At 37.8% G+C, this 26,407-nt stretch overlaps 1 protein-coding gene across 9 annotated transcripts in view; it reads left to right on the forward strand.

Moving 5' to 3' along the window:
* Positions 1-26,407, forward strand: part of grip1 (glutamate receptor interacting protein 1) — a 309,859-nt gene that overhangs the window by 137,397 nt on the left and 146,055 nt on the right. For 5 of the 9 annotated variants that reach the window (XM_088644621.1, XM_088644622.1, XM_088644628.1 and 2 more), the window contains exons 1-2: positions 1,505-2,096; positions 12,784-12,828. The exons of 2 other annotated variants lie outside the window; for them this stretch is intronic. In XM_088644621.1, coding sequence (XP_088500747.1) covers positions 1,964-2,096; positions 12,784-12,828 — 178 coding nt within the window. In that variant the 5' untranslated portion in view covers positions 1,505-1,963. Of the gene's footprint in view, positions 1-1,504; positions 2,097-12,783; positions 12,829-26,407 lie in introns of those variants that run through there. 2 more of the 9 variants (XM_088644623.1, XM_088644629.1) reach the window with 1 other exon arrangement.

Below are 26,407 nucleotides of genomic sequence, written 5' to 3' on the forward strand. Positions count from 1 at the left end.
TATTGGTAAATTCTGATTTTAATGTGTGTACATATTTTAATGAGGGAACCTTGCATGAACCAATCTAAAACAAACTTATAGGAGATTTGTTAAAAAATGTGGAACAAATTGTCCCCACCTGACAGGGAAAGAGGTTTTGAGAGACGGAGTGCTGTCTTGAGTGTTGTGGCTGGTGATCCTCCCCTGCTGCTAGGTGTCAGTCTGTCCTTCTAGCTGCGTACATTCATTAAATGTCTACATTCTGTAACTGTCCTTTTATTCTCTAACTCATAAAGTGAACTCTCAGGTTCTGAGCTTCACGGAAGACACTCAGTGCATTCTCATAAAAGCATGGACCACAGTGGAGGGATTTAATCACATAATTGATTCCTGAAAGTTAATTTTATTTTCTCCCGGAGAAGGAGATTGCCTTTCTTCTGGATTTGTTCTGAATCAATACCTGCTTAGTCAAACGAGTTTAGATTGCTACAGCTGGCGTATGCAGATACAAGTGTATGTCAGCGAGGCACTCCTGGGGTATGACTGTCACTCCTAGGGTCTTCAAGAGGAGTCAGTCAGTCCTTGGTGTGAGTCACACCGCCTCCTCTGCCTCGCACAATTTTTTTTTCCCCAAGAAGGAAATCATCAGTTTTAAATAAGATGTGCTGATATTGTTGACACAAGGAACAGGCTGCATTTGAAATCCTGTGTGTCACCAATATGAAATTGCAGGCAGGGAGAGAATGAGAGAGGTCCATTGTGCCAGTATGGGTGAGAGTTTCTGCCTTAACTGTGTGTAGGTGAGAGTTTCACTAGCCAGAACCTAATTGTGGGAGTTTTACTAGCAAGCTGATGGTATTACTTCACACAACAAAACAAAAAGTATTTTTTTAGGGGGTAAAAAGCTGAAGTGCCTTCATTAAAAAGATGTGTATTATTAAAATATAAACAATCATGTTTAGTCTTTTGAAATCCAAGCTCCAGACATAATAAGATCGGAGATTAACACACCAGGCACCAGCATGTCATCTGTCTCTTGAGGTTTCTTGCTACTGTACATTCTTTGTTTTTCATTTCTCCCTTCCTTGTCCTACAGTTTAAGCTGTAAATGGAGATGGAGAATCTCAATCGAGCAGATAATTGCGGTTCAGAAGCATTACTACCCAGCAAGTAGAAGTGTCATTTTAAGCAGCTGCTGATCTCTCAGGCTGCTGCTTCAATTAACGCACATTCACTTGACTATTAGTGTTATAAGTGGATCAAACCATTGCGAGTTACTACTGTATCCAGCAAAGCCAATACCACGCATCTTTTTGCTCCTATGCGTGCGCACGAGGTTAACTGTGTCCACAATGAAATTACAAGACAGGCACTGGAATGCCTTGATTGCCTTCAGTTATGGTGCAGTCTCTGGAAATGCATTGCATCCCCACCCCCTATCCACTCCCCCTCCTGCCCTCCCTCCCTGGAATGGAATGACTGTGTGCAGGAGAGAGCGAGTGTGTGTGTGAGAGAGAGAGAAACACTGTACGGATAGTAAAATCTAAGCACTGGGACTCCTCGTCTGACAGTCAGCTTTTTTTTAACTTTGTCACTCTCCTTAGCAGGAATTGCGGAGAACTAATAGTGAAAGACGTTTGTGTGTTTTTGCTTCTGTAGAGGCTCTCAGGAAAGCAATGCACAGACACAGAAATGGATTGTAAAGATGAATTTGACTCGGCACAGTGAGGATGTGCTGCTGAAAGGCACCCCGACTGACTGAAATTTCTTAGCAGAGAGGACAGGTTACAAGAGGCAGCTATTCTTCAGCTGTGGAGCTGTTTATTTTTGAAGAAAAGAAAAACCTCTTTCTTTGGGAATTGCTGCCCCCGGTTCTGCCTCTGCTGCTCTCTCATGCACTCGGCGTGCTCTTTGTGAAGCTGAGTGTTGGCACACACACTTTGCGAAGGTACACCGCTGCTGACAGAGCAGATAGGGGACAGGAATGGAGCGCTTCTTGGGCTTTGTCAAGCAGATAAGGAGGTCCAGGAGACGGAAAGGGAAAAAGTATCGACCTGAGGAGGATTACCACGAGGGGTATGAAGATGTCTATTATTATGCCTCTGAGCACCTGCAAAGTAAGTGTTCTTGATAGTATGTGAGTGTATTTTTTTTAATGCGAGTATCTAAAGAGAAAGGGGGGGATGTCGCACAGTCATTGTGCCCTTTGTTGTTGTATGGTACATCACCATAGGGATATCAAAGTCATGCGTCTTCTTGTTTTGGGAAAGGAGGAGCTCATTATTAAGTACACTATGGGAAATCAAGGACTGCATGCTGTTTGAGTTGTTTATAAGATCAGAAACCCTAAAGCTCATGCCTATTCTTTATGATGCATTTGTTTTTTTCAAGAAAGAACAGCAAATACATGCTGTACACAGTAATTCGTTGTTCAGTAGCTGTAATGTTGACAAATAAGATTTATATTCCTTGCTCTTAGACTGTGACCTTTTGTTCAATCAGACTGGCTTAAATAAGCAGTATATTTTGGCATTTCGGCACAGAACCTGACATTAAGACTAGACTCTCTTTTCTGTTTGGAGGCAAAAGTAGTCAGTACATAATATGCACTATGAGAACTAGATAATAGATAATTTGTGTCTCTTCACCTTTAATGAAACATTCCTTCAGCTGTGTTTTTCTTCTTGAAGTGCTGTTTGCAGAGTTTATTAAAGGGTTTGTTGAGTATTCGGTAAGAGATTTTTGCAAATTGCTCAAAGCCAAAAGGTTCTTTGACTGTGGAAGCATTCAGAAATTGAATCACTCAGGCTAATGTTTTTCTGTTGTGCTTGAAAGCAGAAGGTATCTAATGGTAGAGGGGTGAGCTCTAGCCTATAATTTACATTTCTGCAGTAGTGTGGAAGTCAGGTCTTCCCCCTGAGTGATTTACACCCATCTCTGCCTAGTGACTGCAGGTGTGGACAGAGGCTAATTATTCAACAAAACAAATGTCCAACTCAGAGTAGGTCTCAGGGATTAATAATGCAGCAGTCTTCCTGCAGGGTTCCTTCAGTGAGTAACTGTCAACCCTGATCTCTGATTCTTTAAGCCCCTGTGAGTTTGAATTGACTGGGGCATGCTGAAAACCTCAGCTGCTACACTTTGAGATTTGTAGTCAAGATACCCTTGAATTCTACACACCCAGACGCTATAGTTCAGGTAGTCAAAATCCACTCTAGTCCTAATCCTGACTGAGGCCACTTTAGGCTTCTGAACTGGATGTTGCAGTCATGATTCCTTGTTTTGGTTGGTAGAAAGGAGGGAAGTGGCTGTACCTCCAGTATTTTTCTGTTATTTGTCTCATTTTTTAAATGGTAAAATTCATATTCATTCAGTCCTTTGCAGTTTACAACCCAGGTATGATTGTCCATCCATCCATTTTCGAACTGCTTAATCCAATTCAGGGTTGAAGGGGAGTTAGAGCCCATCCCAGCAAACAACAGGCACAAGGCAGGGTACAGCCTGGATGGGACACCACTGCGTTGCAGCACAGACAAAGACACAAACACAGGGACAGTTTTCCCAGAAACCAATTAACCTACAAGTATGTCTTTGGGCTGTGGGAGGAAACCGGAACACCTGGAGGCAACCCACAGGAACACGAAGAGACACAGACAGCACCCAGGCCCCTGTGCTGTGAGGTGGCAGTGCAGACCACTGTGCCGCCGTCCCACCCAAATACAAATGTTAGCTATACATTATATTTTATGTACGCGTATAGTTTATAATGCATGACAAATTAAGGTTGTACTTCCTACTCTATATTTAATTATAAAAGCTATTTTATTTTTAAATGAACCCCTTTTCTTTCTGATTTCAGCTCCCATTCTAATTGTATTCAACATGACAACATAACTATATACCAAAATGTTTGCCAAAAATGCCGGTACCTAATTTTATTTTTAGGATTTTTAACTCTTACATATTACTAAAGCCTGTATTTGTGTTTTTTTTTATTAATGGCAATCATTTCAGTTCTTTTAAGTTTTAAGTTTAAATTTACAAATAGCAATCATACAGTATACAGTACCTACAGTATGTGATCCTTACTTGAACAATAGGAATCCTCATAAGCATAGTTGAATTTCAACAAATACAGGATTTTTAACAGATTTAAACAGTTACTAACCCAATCTAAAGAAGTAATGTACAGTACAGTATTGCTTTAACATTGTACTTATCAAATATGCACATGATATGTTTTAGTATTTATCCTAAATACTATAATTTGGTGTTTTAAACACTTTGAATGATGGTATTTAAAAAATACTGGAAGTGAAAAATATAAAACAGAAATTGGATCCATTTTACAAATCTGTGTACATCTCCTGCTTTTCCCTCCCTGTATGTAAAAGTGTGCACTAATTAACTTATTAAAATCTTCCCCACTGAGATAAACCCTTGAAATGTCACATCTTGTTTTCAGGAGGAACCCAGGGAACTCAGCCCAGTACATTTTCCTCAGTATCATTTAAGCACGACAAATAAATTATTCAGCAGACTCAGATTTTGAAGATTTTTTTTATGTGAGTGCATGCCATAATGTTTATATTAAGCTCTCTGCACCATTCTCTTTTCAAATAACACAGATGGTTCCTCTGCTTTGAATGTGTCCACGTTTTAGTCTGTGGGCTTTCCTATAATGCTGAAGTTTGTAAAATGTGGTGCTTTCAGCTGCAACTAGTTCTAACCCTTGAAAGATTTGCGGGGGTTAAAATCAGTCGTATTAAAAGCATGTCTGACACAACAGAGTGTAACAGGAGACCATTTTGTCTTTAAATCCACCTTTACACCTCAAGAGTAAAGTTGACACTTGTCTGAGAGTGCCTGCTCAATTCACAGGCTCCTCAGGAGCTCCTCTCAGAGATGCCCAGTAGTTCAGATACATTTTTTTTCCCTCACGATACCAGTACACGTCAGTGAACACACAGGGTAAAAACAATTCAAAACCAGCTCTGGACAGAACACTTGCTAGAAGTAGCATTCAGCTAGTAAAAGCCAAGTGCATTTAGGATGTCCAATATAGAGTCTGTATTAAGGTGGTTACGTAATGTAAAGTGCATGCAAGTTGATGGCTAAAAATAAAATAAAGTGAATGATTAATATATTACCAAGTGTAATATTAAAAGTACAGTACATCTGGAAAGTCTACATGCCGTTTCCAGAGTAACACATGTTGTGGCCTTACAAACTGAGATCAAGAATCACATTAAATCAGAATTTGTACGGTATTACCTTCTTTTACACATTATATTGCACAACCTCAAGTGAAAAACAAATTGCTTAAACATTCTGAAAAGTAATTTCAAATGAAAACTTAGACTTACTATAGGCACTGTTTGTGTTCTATCTGTATATACAGTATCTATTTTCCCCACACTCAAGCCCATATGAAATCAGACCTTCAGGTTGCCCAGCAGTTATGAAATACAGTACAGTCACTTAATCTATATGGCCTCTTTCCATTGGTTAGAAGGAACAAGGCTCTAAAATGAAAAGGCATAATTAAGTACTGCATTTGTAATTAGGGGCCCTTGGGTAATTTGATTGATGGTAATTTTCCATTTAGAATGTTAATTGCTTTGGGGAAGTTGTGAAAACTTATTAGTAAACTAGAAACATAAGCACTTTATCAACTTTGAGGCAGGTAGGTGAATTTTAATTGCTGCATTCACAGACAGTTACACATTATTGCAAGTGTTGAAGTTTTTTTTTTTCAATATTCTCCTTTTGAGGAGAGTGTGGGGATTATTATCATCAAATAACACCTAAAGTTATTAAAGTGTACATGTAAATAGAAGGGACAGGGTTCGAATTCTGGGTGGGACACAGCTATTGTATTCTTGAGGCAAGGTACTGTACCTTATCTCAAATGGCTTCAGCTGAACATTTCACTGTAGGAATGGGAGCAAATGTAAGTTGCTTTGGATAAAATTTGGATAAAATGCAGGTTTCTCTCATCAGCCCTGGAATTCACTAATACTGTCCATCATGTTTCCATCCTGAGTACCAGTCTTTCCAGTTGCAAGAAAACCCTTGTCCCCATGCTGTTCTGTAACTTAATAAATGTCCTTCACGCATCTCCCCTGCACACCATGCTCCAGCTTGACCCAGCTAGACATTTGGTTGCAAATATTTCACTTAAGCATATGACTTTGTATCATTTTGTGTTGTAATTTATTAACATTGTATTAATTGCATTCGTTGAATTATAAATTACATTATCATGTTAATAACTTTGAAAAGGAGTAATATGCAATTTATGTTAGCTATCGATCAGTGTTGTAGGTGTTTTGCCAACTGCAGGGGTTTTATAAAAGAAGTATATATAGACCTGTATTATACTGTAGGTCTGTATTATTTAGTTGATTCAAATCTTCGACTGGTTTGAATCTACTAAAGGCTCATTATACTTAGTGTTAACTCATACATTTTTTTCCAGAGAGATTAATATACAAACTAATGGAAACCTGATTCATTTTGCACAAGATGGGTTAATCTCTGATTAAATTGAAATGCCAGTGCAGCTGAATAAGCTTTGCTCAAGGATGGTAACTCTTGTAGCTTTGTGTTAAAATGTAGAAGGCAATTGCCAACGCGGCAGATCAGTTTGACACTTTAGCCAGGGGAAAGGAAATACTCTCTTCCATTACGGTTATTAGACACAACTTCAAATAAGTGCCTGCCAGAGATTCATTTTAGACAACACTCTTAACACGTGCAATATAGAAGTATGGATCTCAAGACTTGTCAAAGGAAGCGGATTGTAATCAAGGTGCCTTGATGTACTACAGACATACAAAATAATGAAACCAACCTGTCCTTGTGGAAATTAAAACTGTTTATTCTGCTTAACTGAGTCACAGCCTCCTCCTCTGCCGTTTGCTCAGTGCACTGTGCAGTGTTGTAAAGTTGGACTGTTGCTCAGAGGGCTGGGAAATGAGGGAGTCCTGGCAACACACAGGGTGGTGTGTTGAGGAAGCTGATTAGGCTGCTCAACATCGAGAAAAAGTTCTCTCGGTAATCACACCAACCGCACGCAGGGGAGGATGGCTCCAGAGAGTGTTTGCATCTGTGTGGCTTAGAAACAAGTAGCTGTTACCAGCTGGAGCATTAGGGAGCAACAAGCACTGCAGCTCTTAAATTACACACAAACAACACGCCTCAGAGGCAGTCTTGAGGTGGCACTTACTTGTTTTCACATCAGATTGGATGTTTTTTTTTCTTTAGTTGTGTGAGAAAGGAGTGGATACTGTATATAGATGTTGCTATTTGATTTCCTGTCCGTCAAACACAAAAGCTGTTTTTTGTTGCAATAATTTGTCTCAGATACTGTACAAAACAGTAAAGTAAGTTGCAAGTTTTAGCTGATGACTGGGCCTGAGTCTGGAAACCAAAATTATGACTAAGCCATTGTATTGTAGTGATAGAAGCTTTGTCTGCACCTGCAATTTAGCGAATATTTGGAACAAATGGATTATAATAAATCATCAATCATTAATCAATATAATTGAGCAAATCACTTGATAATTGTTTAGTAACTTGTAAGAGTTCCTAATTTTTAATCAAACAAGGATAACCTATAAGACTGACTGGGACTCAGCAAGGCCAGTGTAGGTAACCTCTGGTTTGGTCAGTGGAACCCATTCTATTTGTCAAACAAATCATCTGTTGTCTTTTTGATTGTGCGGTAGTATATGTTGTGTTTGTGCTCATTTTCCATTGCTCTCTAAAGACTTTAACAGGCAAAGGCTGGTGAAACAGTAGGTGGTACCCATCCCTATGGTCCAGAATTTCCTAATTTCCCAGCATGGTGACCAGGGATATAGCGCTGTTGGAGGTACCATCTTTCAGATAAGACATGGAACTGAGATTCTGCCTACTTTCTCATTTTGAGGTCCTACAGCCTACAACCTATAACCACAGTGTTGTGGTAAATTCTGCTACAGGCTTGTGCGATCGGGCCCACCTATTGTTCCACATTAATTCAATTATCGAACCAGTTTCTCATTTCTTTTCATGATGTGCTGTGTAGTGGGACCGCTGGTACAGAATAGCTACTGAGCGTCATCCAAATTGTTACAGCACTTCAGTGGTGGATGAGGTGGGTCCCCGGTATATTACATGATTTGTAATCCTTCAGATGAATAAAATGTAAAGCATTTATATTTGTAAATCTAGCTTCCAAGTCATACCTTTGATCTGCCATGCATTCTCCACTGTGAGAACCAGGCCACAAGTGACAGGTGACCAGTCAGTACAAATCTCATTTAATTCTACGTTTTTAAAATTATTTGGAAAAGTGTTGGTTTGTTGGCCCCATTTTCCACACATCTTATTTCTGTTTACAACCATACAAAATACCTGAACGTAACCTCGGGTCTGTTGATTTTTTTTTTAGTCCTTTTCAGACAAATATATGACAAAGGAATAAAAATTCTACTAATAATAATTGCTTACACTTATATAGTGCTTTTATGGACACTACACTCAAAGCGCTTTACAGGTAATGGGGACTCCCTTCCACCACCACTAACGTGTAGCCTCACCTGGATGATGCGACGGCAGCCATAGTGCCCCAGAACACTCACCACACATCAGCTAGGAGGAGAGCAGAGTAATGAAGCCAATTCTTAGATGGGATTATTAGGAGGCCATGATTGGTAAAGGCCAATGGGAAATTTGGCAAGGAGGGCAGGGGACGGCGCCTGTTTACAGTATAGTGTCCCTGTCACTATACTGGGGCATTAGGACCTACATGGACCGCAGGGTGAGTACCTGGTGGCCCCACTAACACCTCTTCCAGGAACTGACCTACCTCACTCCTGCTGAGCTTCAGTGGGCTGCCAGTAGTGAGTTGTAGGGTGATATGGCTGCTAGCTGAATAACCTAGTAGACCATTGTTGCACATTAAGCAAAATACAAATTGTTCACTTCTCTATCCACACATAATTTAATAATTGACTTACTTAAGTGAAAAATTATCATTACGGGGAATCTGAACTTGGAAATTTTACTTGCTCATATTCATATGCATGTTACAGTACTTATAGTAATATGAAAAAGCGATCAAGAGACCTACAGTATTTTAACAGTTGCTGGATTGTTACCATATTTCCACATGTGGTTGCTGTTTTTCCCACAACAATCTTAGAGTCTACAGGCTGGAAATATTTTGACCTTAAAGTAAAAATGAGGAACGCCTTTCGTTGTGTTTTGTTTGAATAATTTAGTTATGAATCTGCTTGTTACAACACAAGTCTCACAACAACTGACTTATTGTACAGTATGATACCTTTTTTTCCTAAATGAAAAAACAAACTTTTTCCTGCTAGAGGCAGTAACTAAAGCTAGACATTAACTTAAAGGTCCATTCTCAAACTTTGAAACTCATCACCAGCAATTCTATAGGAGGGGATGGTCCAGTTCAAAGAAATGACATTGTCCTTAAAAGAACCATGTCAGCAACCTTTCTGGGTGAATATAGTATGTGTCTTTAGCGTTCTTCTATAGACGCCTGCAGAATATGAATAAGAAGAGAAGGAGGAGATGAGCAGGTTAATATATAATGGACTCCTCAGTTCCATTAGCAGTGTCTATGAAAAGACTTCTCCTGGTCTGTCAGATGTTTTTTAAGAAGACCCTACAAGATCTATCAAGGTTAACAATATAAAAAACCGGCATAGTAATTTTTAACCCTTGTGCAAAAACTATTAACAAAAGAGCAATGGTTAACTAGTCACAATACATTTTACAATTTGCTGGATTGATTCCCTGTGATTTTTATTATGTGTTTAGTACTGTACAGTACAGTATTCAGTGATCTATCTGCTGGTAGAGTAAATGGTGGCTAATAGGAAGTTCATTGCATTTAAATTCGTACCGCACCAGCAAGATGTGTGTAAGGATGTGTGTATTATCAACACACCTTCCCATGCTCTTCAGGATGCCCTAAGGCATCCTGGACCTGATAGATTGTTTAATGACTGCAGAGCATCTCTGATTTCAGACTGCACAGCTATTATCATTAACGCCCCTGCATAAATGGCACTTTGTTATGGCGGTCCTATTATAAGTGCATAACATTCAAATTACTTAACTGCAGTAGAGTGGCATGTCACAAACTACATTTCTCCTTCAAATGAATGATTTTGAACTCTTTATGAGGGTGATGACTGTGAAAAAAGTGCTCTATAAAATTTGATTTTCTCTAATGTATATAGTGTATCCATAAATCCACATTCAATGCTAAACTTATTGCAGTTTGCAGTTGCTTTTATTTCTTTTGGTTAAAAACTGAAGGCAGGGAAAATGAATGATCCTGGGATTAAGTGAGAATTCCAACACACTGCTACACATGTCCTCTAGAAAATTATTCATTTTAAATTCACTAAGTTTGAATTGTCATACGGTATCTGGATTGCAAGTTATTTAAATAAATGTTCTGGCCTAAAGACTTTCTAAATGTTGAAAGAAGGTTGTAGTAGGTATGAGAGGGAATATTCCAAAGGTTGTCAGCTTAAGAACATTGCTGTAAGTGAATGCAAGCGACATGTGACCCATGATTATCAAGTCTCCCACTCTGTCTTGGCATTTACATTTCAGTGTCTTTTGTGTGTGAGCCTCAGCTAATTAATCAATGGCAGTTGCGGCAAATGCCAAAGGTAATGTATTTTGTGACATGGGTTGGATTCCTCATAGGAAGGAGATGTTTTTCATAAGCCTTCTGTCTATTTTTTTCCATTTCTTGCAGGTTACAAAATCGTTGGCCGATTTTCGTAGTTGGTTCTCTGGGGCTGCTTATACAGGCAGCAAAATTCCTGTGCTGCAGTTTCATTATTTTAAAGAATTATATTAGCTGTCTAACATAGCTAGAGGGCTTACATTGGTATGGAACACAGTCACATTTACCGCTAACAACAATAACTCATCGTGATGAGTCTTTCGATGCAATATTTCTTCCCCCCGAACCTCTGCTTTTATATATTTATATATTTGGAATTGTTCACTTGTCACTTATCTCAAGATAGTTTGATTTCAAGTTTCTTGTTTGCTTGTAAATTCTGCAAAACATTAGGCTTGTTTTTAGCTTTTTACTGTGTGTCTTATTTTTTAGCTTTTACCCTTCTAGAACACATGTGAAAATGAGTACTCTCGGATAAAAGGATAGAAATAAAGCCTTTATTAGTCTGGGCAGTATTCAAAAAAATTCAAGCATCCAGACTTGGTGTCTTCTGATTCAGGGTTCACCACGACAGCATTAATTTTGAAAACGGTATATGGCAGTAACAAGTGATTTGAAAATGTTGTCTACTGAATATTATAGAGAACCAAAAGTTCTTGAGCCAAATATCACTGCGACAGAAAAACTCGAGAGTAAGCCACTGATTTCCCGTTCATTTTAAGTTGTATTTATTTGTGTCTTATTTGTGGCCCGATAATCAAAATGAATACAGAGAACGTTGCATATTCATGTCAATGTGTATAAATGTGTTTTAACACAAAGATTAGAACATATTTGTCAGAAATGCAAAGGACAACATGGACTGTGGAGAAATACTTGAAAGACTGCTTTGCCTTTCCAGATTCAGATACTGAAGCTCATGTGGAATAAAGGGTGGGTTATCCCCAGATTCTTTAGGTGAATGTATGTACATGAGTAGATTCTGAGTGAGGTTGTTGGAACTCTTAACATAAAGCATTAATTAAACTGCATTTTTCTTTCATGTAGGGACACGTACAGTAACTATCATAACTTGTCCTGTTATCATCAAAATTCTTCTTATCTTCAAAATACATCATGCTGTTTTAGGGTTGAGAAGCATTAGTAAAGTGTACCCACTACATGGATCAGAACATTGGAAATAATAATCTTTTATGAAGAATGAAAATTCTGTTTTAGCCTCCTTGATAAGCTTAACTGCTGCATGAATCACTGTGCAATCTGAGTGACTTCTACTTTGATGGATAAACTTTAGAATCACCTTAAGCTGTGGAAACAGCCTAATAACATCTAAAGCATGAGAAGAAACATAAAAGCTTTGAATTTTAAATAAGATGTGCTGGGCTGACCTGAGGGTTTTTTTTAATGAGAGCTGTGTGGTGAATTTTGATTATGCCCATTCTTTTTTGGGTTATTTCCAGAGGTGACTTCAGAAAAGCCTTAAATAAAGAAAGATAAGTAAAATTTGATAAGAAACAGATGTTCTTGACAGTTAGGCTGCTGTATACAGCAATATACTGTATATATCTATCAGAGCTGGGTAACTCAAATTGTTTATCAGCATAGTGCTGATAAGACCAGGGTTCAGGATCTTTCTCTGCTTCAGTGACAGTGGACTGGATCCCAATTTGTTTGAGTTCACTTCCAATTATTGTGCCATGGCCCAATGTGTCACTTGGGGTGATTGGACATGACAGAGTGATGCTATAGTCTGTACTGTATAGATGTGTGTACTGTACATGTGGTAAATATGGATAGCTGTTAGAAGCAGAGAGTTAAAGCAGAAGCAGGTGTAGGGACTCTCCCTTGACTGTGCTGAATGGTGGCTGATGATAAAAGAGGTTTGTTGTTCTCTTCAGCTGGGGTTGTATAATGCTGACATGCCTATAGCAATGTGTTCCTATAGCAGCGTGATGGTAGCAACTGAAGCAGAGGACTAGTCCTACCCCACTTACAGACTTTCACAGCATTTTGTTTTTATTTCAGTTGAATTAAAAATGAGCTTTTGAAAGCATCATTATGTCTTTTGCACTGTCTTTCAGAACCAGAATCAAACCAAGACAGTTTCATGATGACATTTGTTAGAGGTAAGAACTGGCCGGGTTATTAGTAAGTAACTGAAAATGCTGTTACATTCCCAAAGCAAGTTCTTTTTTTCCCTTCAAGCCCTTTTTATTTCATAGTATGTTGTTGGAGTAGGAAGTATAACTGTTCTAGAGTTCTTCAAGTACTTGTTATAGTACTAAAATAATATTTTCATGCTCGTCTGAGAACACCTCAGGAAATGAGGATGTACATAAGTAATTACAATATATATTTTGGCAACAGTTATGAATTCAGCACATAAGGCCCCAGTAGTCTTATTACACCCCCAGCAACTTTGTAACAAACTAAAGTTGTTGACTAACCTTTTTTGTATTCAATGTTTATTAAACCTCAGAGGAAATGTATTTAAAACTTATTTTACCTGGATGTCACTTTTAGTTTTAAGGATAAAAAATTATTCTGTAGAGTTATTGGCTTTTACTACTTGAAACTACTTGACTCTACTTGGAGAGCACACTCACAGCAAGCATCTTAAACACTGGTCAAGAGACCATATCCTTAGAGTATTTTATAAGAGAAATTGTGCAGCTGTGTTGGCTCCTATTGGTTTTCAGTCTATCTTAGACGTTCTTCTGCATTCACACTGAGCTATGAGATATTTGGTTATATTACTAAAAAACAAATGTGTGTGTGGCAAACTTTCAGATAATATGGTCTATTTCATTGAACAAATACTGGGAATGATAATACACATTATTATACTTCATGTTTCAAGACACATATGCAGTATTTACTGTACGTTGGGCTCATGTTGTGTCCATTGTGCTTTTGTCAATGTAATAAATCTTAGATATTGCCCTTGGCCCTTGTCGTTGCAGCTGTAATGAGGACTGAGGTCAGTGTAGGGTAGTAGCTCAGGTGGAGGGTGAGCTGAATTTCCCATAAGGAATGAACTGTCTAGAAACAATAATGTAGCTTTATTTCTATAGCATTAACTCAAGACAAATTTAACAGTGCTGCTAAAATTCCAGAGCTTGCTTTAGAAAGACAAACACTGTGAAAGCCACGTTAAAGTGCCTCTGTGTGTTTGTCTTTCTAATAGTATATGGTGAATCCTTTGTAAAAGTTCAAAATATTTTTAATGTCCTGTTATTAAAACCGATATACTGGGACTACAATACTGTACATCAATACAGTGGTACAGTCAATAGTTTTAATTGAATGTTACTACATCCTTTAAAAAAACAAACATATTTGTGCAAGGTAATCTGGTCCACCGAAATGTATCGAGTAAACCAACATGGGCAATGAATGTGAAATTACATTTTAATAAACACGGCCTATCACATAAAACAGTCTGGTTTCGATGCACAGTACAGGTAGATTTCCTTAAGTAAGTCTTGTAAAAGCACACAGTTCATGCTTGAATTGGGGAGTGTTGATTTTTTCATGAAGCAAAAAAAGGATCAGAATTTGCCTTTAAAATTTAGTATTGCAGAGTTCAATGTAACCAGTTATTGTTCAAGAGGGCACCATGTCGTAAGAATATAAAAAAAAAATGTTTGGTGCCTATTCTGTCTAGAGAGGATATGATGATTGTTGATTAAAGACTTGCTTGGACATACTGTAAGTTTTTTTCTGTGGGGCCAGTACCTGACTATTCACACAATCCAAGCTACCAAATTGTGAACCACTCACGATTTAAAGGCACAAATTAAACAATACCGTATTATTTATTCACTTTCAGCTGCCATGCTTCAGAGTACTGTACATTGTAGCATTTTCACATTTTGTTTATTAAATTTGTCCCACATAGTAACATTGAGTTACTACTGTTGAAGCAAAATGTACTGTATGTACAAATTAAATTAAAACCAACAACATAGTCTGATAAATGAAAAATATACAGTGTATTCAAAAGGTTGTTTTTTTTTTTTACTCGTGTCTAGGAAAGCCTGAGTTTTCTAATGGATTTAAAATATTGTTACTTGCTTACAGTAGCTCTAGACACAAAATACATTTTCTTTAGATATACAGCTGTATAGTATGTAAGAGGGAACTCATAGCTGTCTGATTTATTTACATTTTTTTCTAGTTAGGACTCCTGTAGTAATGTTTAAGTCAAGATGATTAGATTGTTTTTTGCATTTTATAAAGTGGCATGAATACAGTAGATGTTTATACAGATAATTTTTAAGTTAGCAAGAGAAAGTGCTTTTGAATGCTAAGACTTTCACAGAATGATAAATGCAGAATTTAATGCAATAGGTGCTTGTACAGTGTATCGGTGTTTTTATCTTAACAGAGACTGTTTCTGTATTAACAAAGTCTTACTTCAAGTGAGGTTTAATTCGTCCGGTAATTATTTTTCCCATGATGGACTCTGTGATGCTTAATATAACTTTAACAATTATATCAGAATAATCAAGAAAGTATTACATTGTTACATTGAGTTTGTAAGTTTGCCCTGTTCACTTTTGGGAATATAAAAACAGTAGGCTTGTGGACAGTTTAGTTTAGGATTATTTTTAATTTGTTTTTAAGAATATTATTTTGTCTTTATCCAGTAGCCCAGAGCCTTTGTTGTACTCTTGAGCAAAATCCAGCAGCCATGTCACCCTGCAATTCACACCTGTCTGCCCACTAAAGATAAACCTCTTGGGAAAACCTAAGGTTGCTGTTGGGAGAGGTGTTAGTGGGGCCAGCAGGGGGCACTCACCATGCAGTCTGTGTGGGTTCTAATGCTCCAGGATAGTGATGGGGACACTATACTGTAAACAGATGCTGTCCTTCGGATGAGACTTAATCGAGGTCCTAACTCTCTGTGGTCATTAAAAATCCCAGGGTGGTTCTCGAAAAGAGTAAGGGTGTAACCCTGGCGTCCTGGCCAAATTTCCCATTGGCCTTTACCAATCATGGCCTCCTAATAATACCCATCTATGAATTGGCTTCATCACTCTGCTTGCCTCCCAACTGATAGCTGGTGTGTGGTGATCATACTGGTGCACTTTGGCTCCTGTCGCATCATCCAGGCGGGGCTGCACATTGGTGGTGGTGGAGGGGAGTTCCCATTACCTGTAAAGCGCTTTGAGTGGAGTGTCCAGAAAAGTGCTATATAAGTGTAAGAAATTATTATTATTATTAGTATTAGTATTATTATTATTATTATTATTATTATTATTAAGATATTTCAGCTGTAAATATTAATGTAAATGGGAACAAATATAAGTTGCGTTGGATAAATGTGGGAGCAATATCAATAACGTTTCTGATAGTATATGTGTATTTATACTTTTCCACTTGCTCTCCACACTCCTTTTACTTGTGGTGATTCTTTTTAAATGGGTGTTGATGATGCCCGTGCACATCTGCCTCTCCACCAAAAGAATTCAGTTCTGTTTTGTTTTTTCCCAAACCCCGTTAAAGGGAGTTAAACAGTAAAACGGTAGAGATGAAGTCATTCATTTTGGAAGAAAAAAACAGCATTTTACTTGTGACTCATAAATGTCCAAAGGTATATTTCTACATGGACAAGTTTCTCTGAGCTCTAGCAAGATATTCTGAAGACAGTCCCTTTCATCTACATTTTCTTATTTTTTTCCTTTTGAAAGGCTTGAAATCTATCTTAATCACAATTATAAGGTGCTTAAAATAACCCTTAATGCTGGCCAGAATGACATTTTATTGCTTCTATCATTACTTTAAAGCTGTGACTAAACATTTCTTTTTACTAGATGAAGCCACTCCTGTATGTACAGTATGCATAAACTTTCCACATCTTTGAGTACAGTTTACAAAAATCAGTGTGTAAACAAGTGCAATTGAAACACCTTCTGCAGTTTGAGCCTTTTGAATAAGAACATCCTTTTTAGTTGTACAGTCCATTGTTCTGCCTTCTTAATTAATATACATTCAACACCATACTAGGAAATGGCTGTGCATTCAGATAACTAGACAGTGATGTTTAATATTTCAAGTCTGTATGCTTTAATATCTTGATAAATGAGACCACGTACAGCAGCAAGAGAATTACATACATTAGCTACAAACAAAAAGTACATATCGAAGGTTGTATATATACTCAATACTTGTAGTTCAAAGGAATGGTAATCAAAGTAAAATACCTCTATAACAAGGAATACATGTTCAGTGTCTTTTTAACCTCATGTGCATTTTAAGAGAAACTGGGTTAGTTCTTGGTTTTTCCCATTGAATTTAATCTTGGGTCAGGACAATGTACATGATAGCTACAGAATTATGAGAAGGGAGGGGCAGATGTGGATGTCACAAAAATATTTCCAGACTCTGAACAGAGCTTTAAAAGGCCACTGTATTTTGAGCCGTAAGGATCCATGCTATTGCTTTCTGACATTACAGGACCCTGATAATGGCTTTCTTCTCTTCTGTAAAACTCCTTTACCTAAAAGAAGTTGAACGATTGTATAAATGAGATAGTGGTTGGTTCTGAAATTCATAAATTCAGTCCAGCATGTAATGACAACCAATTTGAATTAGAACTCCTGCTGAATGACATTACGCTGAAGCTAGGTGCTGTGATGTAAAATTCACTATTTGATGGTATTTTGACAGATAGTGCTGAAATTATTCCTCATAATTGGCTGCTTGGTCCTTTCTTAAGAATATGCGCAGTTTTCAGTAATTACTGTAAAAATTGGCCCTGTTGTGAGCATGAGTGTTTCTGTCTGTGTGCGCCGTGGGATAAGCTCTGGGCAACAATGATGCTGAAGTTTCTAAGTATTTCTGAGAGTATTTCAGTGAGGACCTGCGCATATACTATACACTATGTAAATAAGGTTGTAGGAAGACGGACCAAGTATACTGTAGGCCTAGATACGCATTTACAGTAAGTGCATCTGGTTTTCCGGAACATTACAAAAGTTACAAGTTAAAATAGACCATTTACAGTACTTCCTTTTTCTTATCTACCGTCTTATAGCATTTTGGTGAATCAGCAGTGCCCAGTTTTGACCTTCCACTTGGTACACCCACAGGTTCTTATGTAAAAAAGGAATTTCAGTCTGTTCAGTCCTTCAACATAAGTGTCCTCTGTCTCATGTGACTACCTCTCTTTTTGGATAGATACCGTAGATACTTATTAATCCTGCGAGATAATGTTTTGACTGGAGTTAGGGCGTTTTTGCTAAGTAATATCAATGTTACCCCTTTTTAAAAACAAAATACAGAAACAATTATAACAAAAAGATCTAAATGTATTAATATTTCAGTGTCCTGTGAAGTACGATGGACACATTTCAGCGGCGCACACATTGGTGTTGCTGTCCTTAGTTTAGAATATCTCTTCATGCATCTTTTATCTTGCAGACTTGTGTTGAATCCTTATGCATCTGGTTGTCGCTTGTTATTGCTAGAGCTGATGTTAACGGGTGCTTTGATTGAGATTAATGGGGTGGACTAAACTGAGCATATGAGAGATGTCTAGGAAGACGCTTGATGCCTTTATAATAAATGGCTGATGGATTATTTGACAAGATGAGGTGTTTTAGGGAAACACCTCATCTTGTATCACATTTTTCCTTCCGTCATCCTCCTACAGTACAGGTTTTTAAAAGCACCATCTTCTCAGGTTTAGTTTATGGACATTCTAAAGAGACAACAACCACATACTTAGGAAGGCTTAGAGAATTGGTTGTGTGGAATGAGGCTCTCTGTTCGGTGGACAGGGAATATGGTTTTTAATGTGCACTGAGAACACAAATCTTTGGCGGATCTTAATGTAAATTTGTTTTTTCCTCACCATTATCTCTGTCTTGAAAGGTCTGCACTGGGAGCGCTTGGCTTAGTTGTGGTTATTGTCAGCAGAACAAACCGGGATTAATTACGCATCATTGATAGAGCACAGCATTAGTATGAATTGTTACATTGATCCAGCAAATGAATTCCAAAGACATGCCAGCAGGAACAGGGCATCGCACACATATTCAGGATCAGAATATCCGAATGTACTAGACTAGAGGACAGAGAGCTAAAATAGTAATGATAGTACAGAAATAATCTGGTAAACAGTCATACTGGAACTGTTGAAGCTCTGTAAAACATTCTAGGACCCTGGTGGTCCAGAGATAACAGGATTATGACTTAAATGTTACATCTTGATAGCAAAACTAGAATACTGCAGAAGTGTTAGTAAGTTCAGTAAATATACAGTACAAAGGCATTTGGGTTTTCATAGCCATTGCTTATGCCTTCTAAAAATGCCCCCCCTTCATTGACCAGTTGTTTTGTGAAGGTGGAACTAATGCGTCAAGACTGAGTCATTCTCTGCTTTTTTATAAATGTCAGAAGCACACATGTTGGGAGACATTCATATTTGTGAGCTGCTCAGAACTGAGATTGAAGTGCTGAAAAGAAGGATATTTAATTGATGCCGAGACGCATATTATAACCTTTGATGGCCACCTTCAGTGCTGAACTAGGGTGTTTGAAGTCTGTATCAAGCATTAGTGGGGTAAAAGAAAAAATTAATATCCAGCATCTGGACAGGTAAAAATGAAATATAGTGTTGTGGTAGGAGTTTAAAAATGAAATTAGCTAATCTTAATTACAGTATCAATGCAGTTATTATTTTTAGTGCACTATTACTGAAGTGCATACGGTAGATACTGAAATGATTTAGAAACCTAACACACTTTCACAAGAGCTTGGAATTACAGTGTATGCTCACTGATTAAAGTGTTTGAATATGTTACCTAGAGAGGTTATGTTATTTTAATGTTATGGCTTATGTTGTCTTTCTGTCTTTCTCTTGAGTTTGAAGTGACACAAACGGGGACATGAGGGTGTGCAGTGAATACTTGTGAGGTGATGTGTACATGCTTAAAAACAACACAGCTTCACAATACTTAATCAAACCACAACAATCTCTTAGCTCTGCAAACCAAGAGGAAACTTACAGCAACATGAAGTTGCTTAGGCAATCAAGGTTGAGCTGACAGGCACATACCAGTTATATTGATCACTTACACGGGAATACTTGAATAAACCATGTGACCTTCACTGTGCATGACATTTCAGCAATCTTGAGAAAGGTTTGTCTGAGAATGATGAAATGATAACTTAGCCAAAACCCCAGGAATAAAACCAGCCTTATCCCACTTAATGTTTATCTTGAATCTGGTAGTGCATTCCTGAAACGGTAGGTTCCATAGACTGTATATAACGATGCAGTTTATACAACGGTAACTCTGCTGGATTGTTGGATGACTGGTGTTTGACTTTTTATGTGGAATTTGCAGTGTTCCCACTGGCATCGTCTTAGTCCCAAGGGGAAATCTAAAATAGGAAGGGACAGTGTTACTGAGTTTAGCCAATGAAGTAAAAGCCACCTGTCTTTCCCTTTAATTTTGCCCTGACCCCAGCAGCTGGGTATATGACCACTCTGAGGTCAAGGCAGACTGACTTAAACTGTGGCTGCCTCAACAACCACAGGAAGCCAGTCTTGGGCTTCCTGCACTCTAACTCACTCCTTCACGCAAAGACCTGTCAGCCGTTCCTTGCTTTCCACCCAGCCTTGATGCTCTTAAAGAGGCAGGAGCAGGGAAACTGAAACTGAGACAGCTGGAGAGATTAAACAATACAGTGATATTTCAGGCCCTTCAAGCAGTGTTGTAAATGACTGATCAAGTATATGACAAGCTCTGCAGTGCTAATTGTTTAAAAAGAAAGGCATTTCATTAAAGATGCAATTCCACATTAATATGTGAATATAAAATTGGGGAACATGAAACATGATACAAAGGAATTAAGAGACATACAGTACTATGCCTGCTTTCCAAGATCTAGCTCTTCCATTGGCTGGGCTAGAAACTGGGAATCGTTGTTTAACTAGGCTGAGCAAATAGATGCAGTGCATGAGCAAAATGAATATAGTCCAGAGCTGTCACTTAGAAGATAAGAGATCCTTTAATGAGGGCATGGATGTAGAAAATAATTGTCATCTTGTGCCTCGAAGGAAGTTGAAAATGATTATGCAGAAAGCTTTTACAGTTTCCATGGAGTTCGCCCTGGCTGTTTCGGAGATTTAACTTTCACTAGCCAGCAGCAGGTCACCTGCAGGATCACCACAGGCTGTTTTAGAGTGCTGGCCTGCTTTTGTCATTGTTAGTGGTATTAACAGATCTACTGAGGAATCTTGGGCTTGGCTAGTGTTCTGCGAATCCATTATTCATGTAGAAGATGACCTTCTAGCATTTACCACTTTAATAAACCAGTTCCCACAAATGCCAACAATGTTTTACAATATACATTATTTTTAAGAGAAAGCGGTTTCCTCTCTTCAGAAGATGCTTGACCGCATGACAGCTTCGTGTTGCCTTTTGTGACTTCAGTTTTGACTTAGTGAAATTTCTTTCCGACTTCAGGTCTTAGCAACAGTATGTGACAGCCTTGGGGACTGTGTATTGTCTTCCCTGTTTTACAGTACGTTCTTTCTAAAACTAGGAAAGAATGAGCTGCACATACAAGGTAGATTAAAAATCACTGGTTCAATCAAGGAATCTGGAATGTACCCTGAGGAAGCACAAAATGCAAACTAAGAGTGATTGCTTTGCATTATAAATACAGAAGTGAATAATAAAGAGGATATCGACAGTAAAAATAGTAAAAGGCAGTGGATGATGAAATGGTCTTTTTCTAACCACATCTCTGTTCCATTCTATAAATGTTTATTAACCCCTTGTGTAGTTAGAGATGAAATAAAATTCATTTAGAAACAAACAATTTAGTAAAAAAGTGTCGTATGGAGAGTTATCCTTTCCCAGTCGTCGAGACGATCTTGTTTTGTTAATTATTATGATGCTGACCTTGTGTATCACAATGCTGACGTGTACGCGTGAATATGGATGATCAGAATCCATCGCATCTGCAACAGTAGCCTGCAGCTCTGAGCTCAATAAGTGCCGGCTGCTGACTCTAATGCAGTTTACTCTTCACTGCTCTTATTTTTAAAAGGCAATTAAATGTGCCAGTGCACTTTAATGTGTTCTTCCAGCCTCCATTGATTGCTATGCAAAAAACAGTTTGGCCCGGGAGCAACATGAGAGCATCTAAGATTTGTGACCCCCAGAGTGCAGGTTACAGAACAGCTCTCAGAGTGTTGCTCCCTGGTGTATCTGTACAGCTGCCTGATGAAAACTGTGTTTGTCAAGTTGGGATATTTGGGTTTGTTGCTATTTTCTCCAAACTTCTGTCTTGTTTGAAATCTGTGTCTCCATTGAATACACATTTCTTTCCCCTTTTTCAGTTACCTTCAAACTGCCTGTCATGGGACTCTCAGTACAGTAGATAAATTAATAAATGCAGAGTATTGGTATTTTTTACTAAATAATGTTTTTCCCCCATTATTTTGTTAGGCAGTAAAATGGCAAAATTGAAAAGACATTATGTTAAATGTAATACTGTATAAATATATAGTATTTTTCAATCAGTTTTCCTGCATGAGTTTCAATTTTCCTTACTGGTTGTTTGCAGGTAATTTCTTGTGAGCTAAAAAGTAACAGTACAACAGGATCATTTAGAGTCCAGTTGAAATATTTTAGATTGTAAACAAGAAAGAGTAAAAGAGTACTGTACATACTGCAGACTGTTGTGTAAAACAAATTCCTATACATGCATTCAAATGCAAGCTGTATTCAAAGATTGCTGCGTTTATTAAAATAACCAATGATATAATGTCACTTTTTTTCTCATTTTGTGTTCTTAATTCCAAGAGGTGAAAAAAAAAGCCAAGAGTTTTTCTCCCCATTGTCCTTTCTCTATTAAGGCTGATGTGTCACAGGAAATTCACAAATAATATTTAATGTTGTTTTCTAATAACCCCTCTCTCTGCCACTACCCAGGCTTACTATTTTAAGGTGAATTACTAAAAAAAGGTCTAAAAGCCGCATATCCTGAAATAAGCAGTGCGGCTGGTAGTAGAACAGAGAGATGAAGTGGAAGAAGAAAGCAGAGACAGGCAGGTAGCTACGGTAACTGCAGCTTCTCACATCCCTGCTTTTAGAAGGGCTCCCTTTAACCTCCCCGTGGGTTTGTTTGTTTTTCTAAATAAAAAAAATGAAGCATAGCAGAAAAGTATGCCTTCAATTTATTTTTTATTTATGTTTTAAACAAATCATCGCACACAGCCACCCTGCAGCCAGGACAGCCACCTGGTCCTGCTGTCTCTTACTTTCCCACTCTCTTGTCTTGCCTGTAAGACCAGCTTTTAAAAACAATGCCACTAATCTCCAGTGTAGACCAGGTTGGATGGGAGGGAAAATGTATTTTTTAATTTAAAGTGTATAAACAGTATATCAAATGTATGCCATTTGAGATGCTTACACAAAGTGTTAAGCAATTTGAATGAGTTTAAAGACTTCATGCAATTATTGCCTCATTAGGGATTCAAACCAAATACTTTACCTTTTTGCACAATTTACTTAGTGAGTGCGTCCCAATACTTGTAGCTACTTGACGTAACTAGGTTGAAAACAAAGTATGTTTATGTAATATTATCAAACTTGCACCCCATTATCCAAAATAAAATACGTGCAGTGCTGTACTTCTAATCCATATTAATCTTATGATCACAAATATAAAGTGCTTGATTGTGAAGCAAAAATAAGTTTTGGACTCCCAGTGCTATTGGGGGGCACTGTACAGTATGTACAGTACTACTGGACATGCTTCACGTTAGAAGAAAGCGCAAAATAATTTTGCAGCTCCTTTCCATTATCTTATGAAAGGGGACAGACATTATAAACAAAAGATACTGTAACTTGGCTTTGTTCATGTTTATGGGCAAGTAATCTGTTTTAAAAATTCAAAGCATATAGAATGCTACTAGAATATTAACAAGGGTTTAAACCATAGAAAGGAATATATTCTTTCCTTATACAAATATACCAATGATATTAGTTAGGCTTGACTTTTGTGTTCATACATATTTAAGCACAAATCTGTCGTTAACAAATGTTTTGTTGACGAACTGTCCGTGTTCCTTTGTAACCACTCATTACATTGTTTCTTCTGCTACTTGAGGGTATTTACAAAAACTAAACCTGCAGAGTGATGATAAAACTAGTTGTTGCACGAGAAGTGTTTTATCAGCAACAACCCCTGATGTGACAAACAAGGTAAGGTTAGTTCTGCATTTATTAGCTGTTGCTATGACTCTGAAATAAATAATGGCACGCATTCTCAGTGTATTCATCCATCCATTTTATAACAGCTTTATCCAATACAGGGTTGCAGGTGAGCTAGAGCCTATCCCGGCACGCTACAGGTTGAAGGCAGGATACACCCTGGATGGGACGCCAGTCCATCACAAGGCAACTGCAAGCACAAGCACGTACAGCAGATTACAGAATTAACAAAGAACTCTTCTCAAATGGTTCAGGAGTTGCTACGATCAGTGGACCTTTTGAGGAAAAGAGGAGGGGGGTGTGGAGAAACATAATATATTTCTTTGATGTTCTCTCTCTTGGACAAGTATAGAAAAGACTACCGAAAAACTTTTCAAACCACTAACTTGATCAGGAACTGGAGCTTATTAGATTCCAGTCATGGTGCCGTTTGTGATTGATTTTGTGAAAGAACCCCTTTGGTGAAGATGAAAGCATGAATTATTATTTACAGTATGAACTTTATGATAAAATAATAAATAACAACAGGTAGCGTGTTTCGCAAAAGAGATCTTCAGCTCTAATGTGTATCTTAATCACTGTTAAAATGAGTTGCTTTCATCCATTTTATCCATTTTCTAACCGCTTCATTCAATTCGGTGTGATGGGGAAGCCGAAGGCCATCACAGCATGCAACGGGTACAAGGCAGGGTACACCCTGGATGGGATGTGTTTCCACTGCAGGGCACACACAGATAGACAGACATACACTCGGGTCAATTACTCAGAAGCTAATTAACCTACCTTTATGTCTTTGGACTGTGGGAGGAAAGCCATGCAGTCATGGGGAGAAGATATTATATTAATTGGAATACTTTGGATGTTTGGATTTGATCATCTCTCTAATGATGCATCCTGCAAAAAATGCCCTTTTTTCTTTTATTTTGATCCCTAGATCAAACGTTTTTTTTTTTAAATCACAGCAATTGTGTGTACAGTACAGAACAGTGTAGGCAGTTTTTTTCCAAAAACGCTACGAGCTTAGCCCTGCCTATGCAAATTATTTTGATGTAATTTTGTTGAGTAGTTAATTGAATACAATTTGCTTTTCAGTCCTTTCTACTGTATTTAATTTTGACTTGTATAATGCTTTAAGGTGCAGGTCTATCATGACAAGGTGTTCTATAAAAAAGGTTTAGTGAGGATCAGCTGTGAGGCCCATTAAATGTTCTTAAGCTGATATAGAACTGTTGTTTTAGTAGTGCAATACTTCGAGGAAAATATATACTGTAAGTGTTGTACATGTACTGTATGTGGTAACAAGTATACGTCTGATGCTATTACATTTTGTGTGTAGCACTGTTTTCTACCATTGCATCTGAATAGAGCTCATTAACAATTCCAGTGACTCATACTAGCTCTGTGAAGGTGTCAGTTTGTTGTGACATTTTCCACTGCATTTATTTTCGATCTTTTATTTTCTGTACAATTCATCCTACTTTACTTTCAGGTCTAGCACATGTTGAAGTGAAGTTTAAAGCTAGTTGAGTCTCTTTGCCAAAAATAAACGTTTAGACTGGGTGCTCAGAAAAGTAGTTGATCTTTTCAAACAACTGAATCATGAAAACTGCACAAAGTAATGTTTGCAATGTCAGAGTCCTCAGGCAGCCTACTGTATTTCCATGGACAATGACAGTACACTGCAGTGGGCTCTGACATGACTGATGTCCACTAAAGAGGCCATGGTGTAGAAATTGATGCAACAATATAAAAGTATCTTGCCAGACTTTTGTAAGTTTTTTTACTGTAGGGCACTTTTGAGTACAGCAGTGATCTACAGTCTGTCTGTCTCTGTAGGTAAGTGGTATACATTAACAGTTCTGATCATGCATTTTCTGATGGAAAATGGGGAGTTTAGAATTTCAGTGCAGCGGTCTACCTTATTAATTATCTGATCTGCAAGTAATAAGCTTTTTGTTAAAATATTCTGTGGTTTTATTATCCTTTTCTTTGAGAATCAGGCCTGAGAATGCAAGGCCTACTTTGTGTTTTTATTGTACGTGAGGAGAATGCTTAAATGGTAAACATGGTATTATAATAAATTATTTGAAAGTCTCAGTTTAGGAAAGGTGCAATTATAAGAAAGCAGTGACAGAAAGTTAATACCTTGAATCCCACCTAATTATTTTCCTGCTAAGTTAATTTGTAAAAGAAAAAAGTAAAAAGATAATTGCTTCCCTTACTATATTGTGCTTGGTCCTTTTGACCAAAGTCCGGTATTAAATGGGATTTAGTGAGACATTAATTATGCAGTTGCATTAAGTCTGCTAAAAATATAGGCTAATCTCTGCTACAAAATCCTCTTGTCCATTCAGAACCACTAAAGGACTGTGCAGTCCTGTCAAATCACATTTAAACCATACTAGCGGGTTGTTAAGTACAGGGAAATCATCTGACGGACATTATTTCCAATTATATAAAT

This window comes from Lepisosteus platostomus, chromosome 9 (assembly GCF_059453375.1).
Source record: "Lepisosteus platostomus isolate fLepPlt1 chromosome 9, fLepPlt1.hap1, whole genome shotgun sequence".
NCBI classification, from domain to species: Eukaryota; Metazoa; Chordata; class Actinopteri; order Semionotiformes; family Lepisosteidae; genus Lepisosteus; species Lepisosteus platostomus.